At 52.3% G+C, this 5937-nt stretch overlaps 1 protein-coding gene across 1 annotated transcript; it reads left to right on the top strand.

Moving 5' to 3' along the window:
- Window positions 1-3712: 3712 nt before the first annotated feature.
- On the top strand, window positions 3713-5514 carry LOC121161386 (phospholipase A2, membrane associated-like). Its single transcript, XM_040987711.1, has 4 exons — window positions 3713-3762; window positions 3931-4075; window positions 4193-4299; window positions 5149-5514. The coding sequence occupies exons 1-4, from the start codon at window positions 3723-3725 to the stop codon at window positions 5289-5291; spliced, it is 435 nt and encodes a 144-aa protein (XP_040843645.1). The 5' UTR covers window positions 3713-3722; the 3' UTR covers window positions 5292-5514.
- Window positions 5515-5937: the final 423 nt, after the last annotated feature.

The following is a 5937-nucleotide window of genomic DNA, read 5'->3' as shown; positions in this document are numbered from 1 at the left end:
ATTGGAATTAAAACATCCAAGACTCCACTGGCAAATCCAAGCACCAGAACAGAGTGTGGATCGAGCCAGGTTCAGTCTCGACAAAAACCAGTGCACATTATAGAATGCCAAGGTGAGGTTACCTGTACTGGATGTGACCACAGTGCCCAACCAGCACACATGAGAACCAGGAAGGGAGGGGGCAGAGCCGGCAGGGGGAATATGGGGTACTCCCCTGCAGGATGGCTACTCCTGCTGAAGAGCGTTAGCTGGGATGGGGGCAGACCAGAGTAGGCAAAGCTACAACACCTGTGAGCCTCATGTGAGCTAGATCAGGGAAAAGCCAGGCTGGGCTGACTATTCCTACTGGTGCAAGCATAAATCAGAGTGGGTGAGGATTGGTTGGGCTTTGCCGCAGTAACAACTGGCAGATGCTGACACAGGGGCTAATTATGTTAAGTTAAATCACAGAACCACCTGGAGAGTGCATGATCAGGGAGTGGGAGTGGCCTAGAAGGGAAATAGTGGGCTCCTCCCTCTTAGGTCACCACTCCCACTGGAGGGCACGAAAACCAGGACAGGGGTTGGGGTAGCTAGACAGAAAGGTACCCAACAGCATGTGTGTGGGCTGGATAGTCGGGCTCGTTGTGTTGAACTAGGCTGCAATGTCCATTGACATGTATGAGAGCTGAATGGGATGTGGGACAGACTGGACTAGTCTGCTGCACATACTGGCAAACCAGGATAGGGTGTGGGCCTGGTGGGGGTTATTGTGGGTCCCTTGGACTGGGCTGCAGCTCCCACTGGTTTACGTGAGGGCCGAGTGTGTGCTGGGCAGAACCAGGATGGACTGCAACACCTGTTGGTTTGCGTGGAGGACAGTGCTGGGAAGAAAGCCAGCCTAGCAATTACAACCACCAGCTGATCAGGGTGATGGACCGTACTGGGCCCTGTACTTGCTGGTGCATACAAGAATCTGGTCTGGGAACACCTCAGACAAAATTTCTTTGGGGATCTCCCCAGCCGAACTGCCGGACTCAGAACCCTAACCAAGAAAAGACAGAAGACAGAACAAGTCAATCAACCACCCTGAGGCAGTGAAGGACTGGGCAAATGGAGACTGTAGGATGGACTGTGTCAATCAGTGGATTCTTCAACAACCTCATCGTGCTTGGAATGGCGAGATTGGCAGCGATTCAAGACTGTTGAACTATCAAGGCCACTTGAGCAGGACCCTTGGAGCATGCCCCACATTGGGGACCTGGGGTGGGTGGAAGACTGGGTGGGGCTTCTCCCTTGAAATCCCTCTTTACCTCAGATACTCGAAGGAAACAATGTGAAAATGATGGTCTTGCCCACTTTCCTATAGTCCTTCAACATTTTAACCCTAATTAACTGTGTAAATATTGTCAAAAAATATAATTATAAAAATGGAAAAAGAAAAAAAAAAGTCCAAGACTCAAACCAATGTCCACATTGGATGCTGACATCACAGATGGCAGCCTACCTTGTTGAGCCACCACACCAGACCCGAGATCTAAATCTTGACTTTGCCACAAAATCCCCTGCCCTACGAGAGGAAACCCAAACTGAGAGTGGGGAAGGAGAACCTCAAAGGCCACTGAGTGCCTGAGACAATGGAAGTCGCAGGTGTGGGAGGCAGGGATCCCTGCTGGGTGGTCCCGTGGGAGGGCTTCAAGGGGTAACCTGCCCCTGCCTCTCCCATGGCTTCTGTTGGTTGTGTAGCTCTTATGGGTGTTCCTGGGCTTGTAGAAACATTGCCCTCTTTCTGCCTTTATCTCCACATCCAAATGTCACTTTATCCAAATGGCCCCTTTCCATGAGGACCCTGGTCAGACTGGATTAGGGTCCACCAGAGAGAGCTGACTCGGACATACTATATCCAAGCACGGTCACATTCTGAAAAACAAGGATTTAAACACAGGGAGTGAAGTCAAGAAGGAAGGACACAATTTAACCCTAAACCCAAAGGGTAAATTGATCTCAAGGAGGAAACCGCCTGGGTGGCTCTGAGGCTATACCAGGTAGGGCTGTAATACCAACCTCCACTGTCAGAGGCCATGCTCTAACAGAAGCTATTTCCCCCTCCCTAGGAGGGCTCACATGGTTCCAGCCCTGAGTCATCCAACAGACTACTTCCATCACCGAGGGGCAGGGACAGGTGTGGGTTACACCTGGTATTCCAGGATGCAGCCTGGAACCAGCCCTCATCCCCTATGCTCACCTCTGAGCGGTCAGGAACCACTGGCACAGAGGCTGTTTAAAAAGACTGCTGTCAGTGAGTGTTTATTTTGAGCCATAGAAGCCAGTTCTCAGCACACATTGGGATAAGGAAGTGGTGCTTACTTTAGGAATTTATCCTGCAGCCGTTAAGGCCCTGAGGGCTAAGGCAGAAGGGAACACTAGATCCAAGGAGCGTGAATGAGCCCAGCTCCAACCGAGCTGGAGGGGGGCTACGACAAGGACAACTCATGGCTAAAAACTTCAGGGATGACCTGTGGTGTTTCCAGGCTATCCCCCAATGGGATGAGGAGGAGCATGACACTAAACAAGAAGACAGAAAGGTGCAGGCGCTCGTCCCGGCTAGGGAAGGGAAATCCTCCCCATCACATACTTTCCTGGAACGTGGTGAAGGGACAAGATGTACTCTCTGTGAATACATGATTCCCAGATGAGCGGCATAAAATATGTTTCCCCCCAGTTGCCACATTCGGACATTGCCCACAGTTGAAATGTTCCCTTATCTGTTCGAATGTGCCCATAGCCTGCCAGAGTAAACAGACCTTGTCATTCCTGGGTGTGGCTGCAGGGAGGGACTGACCAATGGTCATACTGGGAACGACTGATGAGAATCCCGAGTTAGGAGAAATGACCTGAAATTTATTCTGGCATCCGCTCACGGCTCAGAAGGTCTTAATCCTCAACTGTTTTTGCAAGCTGATGAGGGGGAAAAAAGGGGATTACCCAGGGGCATGGGTAGCCAATCAGTCAACCAATGGACCACGCCCACCCTCATCTGTTGTCACTCCAACCCCACACATCTTAGACACGGCTACTAAAGGGGAGCTGGAGTTAAGAATGAGCCAGTGAGAGGCCTGGAGACCCCAGCTCCATCATCTGCTGAGAGGTAAATACCCAGAAATGCAAGTTCTGTCAAGAGCAAAGGAATTGGCAGAATTTGAAAGTGGCTGTGCCAATCATGCATGTGTGCGTGTGTGTGTGTGTGCATGTGCAAGAATATATATGTAAAGCCTGCAGCTTTAGTTCCAAGGGATTCTGTGGAGATCACATTGAGTGTATAAGATGGCTTAGCTCTGACCCCAGTGTGCAGGCATGCAACTATGTCTAATTGCAAACGAATTTATGGCATTGGAAACCTACCAGCTGGTTGGGATGATTTTGGATGTGTCCTTGCGGGAGTTTTCAACATGATGAGGTGCTAGGATGATCTTGTTCATTATCACAGGGACATGGGGTCTCCTTGGACCTGAGGGCTTTGTATGTGTGAAATAGTTCCACATCCAGTGGCCTATGTATGCACAGTGGTGGAGGTTACTCTATCCACTAGACAGGACAGGGAAAGTCAGCCTGGACACAGGTCTGGGGGTTGTAGCACATGTGGTGTGGCCTGGGGTTGTGGTCAAGGGCAGAAGCAGGGACCCACCTGGGAGAGGGGTGTAGGCCAGTCTCTGCCCTTGTCCCTTGCAGGTGCAGCTCTCAGCATGAAGACCCTGCTGTTGTTGGCTGTGATCATGGCTTGTGGTAAGAGATGAAGCTGACCTGGAAAACAGGGCCAGCCCAGGGAGGACCCACCTCTGTCCTCAGTGTCCCCTATCTCATTGGGAGGAGGAGGGAAGACGTCTGGAGGGGAAAGAGGGGGCACTCAGAGCCCCAGCGCCCACCAGGAAGTCATTTCTTGATTTCTTCCAGGCTTGCTCCAGGCCTATGGAAACCTTTTGGATTTCCGGAAAATGATCAAGTATACAACTGGCAAGGAAGCTATAACCAGCTATGGTGCCTACGGCTGTCATTGTGGCAAGGGTGGCAGAGGAACTCCCAAGGATGCGACAGATCGGTGAGGCCACCCCAGCCCACCCATCCCTGAATCTCTGCCCAAGGTCAAGGGTGACACTGTAAGGGGCACAGGGACATTGGAGCTGTGGGAAGGCACTCCACAGGGTGTCCTCTGCAGGTGCTGTGTCGCCCATGACTGTTGCTACCGCCGTCTGGAAAAACATAAATGTGGCACCAAGTTCCTGGGTTACAAGTTCAGCATGAAGGGTGGCAAAATCACCTGTGGTAAGAGCCCTACAACTCCAAGTTTCCCTCACTCATTCCCCGAGTGCCCCCTGGGCCAGCACCCCGGGCAAAGACACAAAGGGACATTGTCTCATTCTCCAAGCTCACAGTTGAGTGGGAAGTAAGGATGAGAGGTGGGAGACTCTGAAAGGAAGAAACTCAAAGACTGGGGACCCACCTCTGGATATTCAGGGTCTCCTCCTGATAGTGGTGTGGCCTCAGCTGGGTCATCACAGCTGAACCAAAAGCCCGGGAGGGGAGAACTGGAGGCAATGTAAGCAGAGGGCACGGCATGGGCAAAGGGACCAGAGGGACCGGAAACCAGTCTGTGCTGCCCGGGGACAGTGAAGAGGAGGGCAGTGGTGAGCACTGAGTCTGGACACGTGGGAAGGGCCCACAGCCATCTGGGCCCTGCAGGCCAGGGGTGTCAGGCGGCGTCCCAGAGCAACAGGGAGCAAGGAAGCAAAGGAGCCATGGGGCCACTGGCCTGCCTGGACAGCTCCTGCAATTATCGCCACTTGGGGAGTGAGCCAATGGATGAAGGATCTTTCTGTGTCTTTCCCTCTCTATATATATCTGCCTTTCAGTAAGGATAAACGAATCTTTAAAAAAAAAAAAAAAAGTGAAGAAAGGCCTGGGACCATCTCCTCTGCTCAGCTCTGCCTGCGTCTCAGAAGGGCTTGCTTCCCGAGGTGTACTCTGTCTCCCCAGCAGTCAGAAGCACCTGGGGCACAGCTCCTGGCCTGATGCTGGGACCTGCCAGAGCATGGGCTGTGTCTCTGCAGCTCCCACAGGAAGCCACAGGAAGTCTAACGAAGCCCCGCCCGGTGCTATGTTCTTTGATTTCAGCCAGACAGGACTATTGCAGGAGTCAGCTGTGCCAGTGTGACAGAATTGCAGCCCTCTGCTTTGCTAGAACCCGGAGCAGCTACAACAGGAAGTATCAGTTCTACTCCAACAAGCATTGCAGCGGGCGAACTCCCAGGTGCTGACAGCACCTCTGCCCTGGGCCTCCTGGGGCCCCACAGCTGGATTCGCTTCCCTAGTACCCTCCCCACCTATCCAGCCCTGCTCCCTGCCCAACAAGAAAACACGGGTCTCCCACCCTTAAGGCAAAGCAGGAGCCCTTCCCGCAAACCCCCAGCAGGAGAAACGCAATGCTTATGTCTGGCTAGGCCCTTTCTCCCGCTTCCTAGGGCTGTAGATTATCTCTCTTTCCAACAGAGGCAGGCAAAATTCTGGGGCTCACTTTTAAATAAAGCAGTTCCTCGACAAACTCTGTGCATGCACATGCGTGTATGTGTGACTGGGTGTGTGGTGGGCGAGCGTTACTGGAGGGTGTGTGAAACTCCATGGGCTGTTAACAAACTGGGCGAATACAACATATTGTAAGGGGTAAAAAGACAGGTTTGGGGTCAAACGTCTGGGTTCAGTCGCAGCTACCACACCTCCCCATGGCTTTTGGGCTGTTCAAACTGCAGAGAAAACTGATGTTTCCTGCATGGGCTTATTTGAAAACAAAGACATTCAGGGCATCTAAAATACCTGGTTCATGTGCCAAGCTGCCAGTAGCATTAGCAGTGGAACCCAGACGCTGCTCCTGCCCAGGCTGGAGCAAGTCCCTGCCAGGCCACATGA

This window comes from Ochotona curzoniae, unplaced genomic scaffold, assembly GCF_017591425.1.
Source record: "Ochotona curzoniae isolate NIBS_2020 unplaced genomic scaffold, NIBS_Ocur_1.0 contig_4792, whole genome shotgun sequence".
NCBI lineage: Eukaryota > Metazoa > Chordata > Mammalia > Lagomorpha > Ochotonidae > Ochotona > Ochotona curzoniae.
Note: the sequence above shows the minus strand (reverse complement) of the source record. Positions and strands in the feature narration are given on the sequence as shown.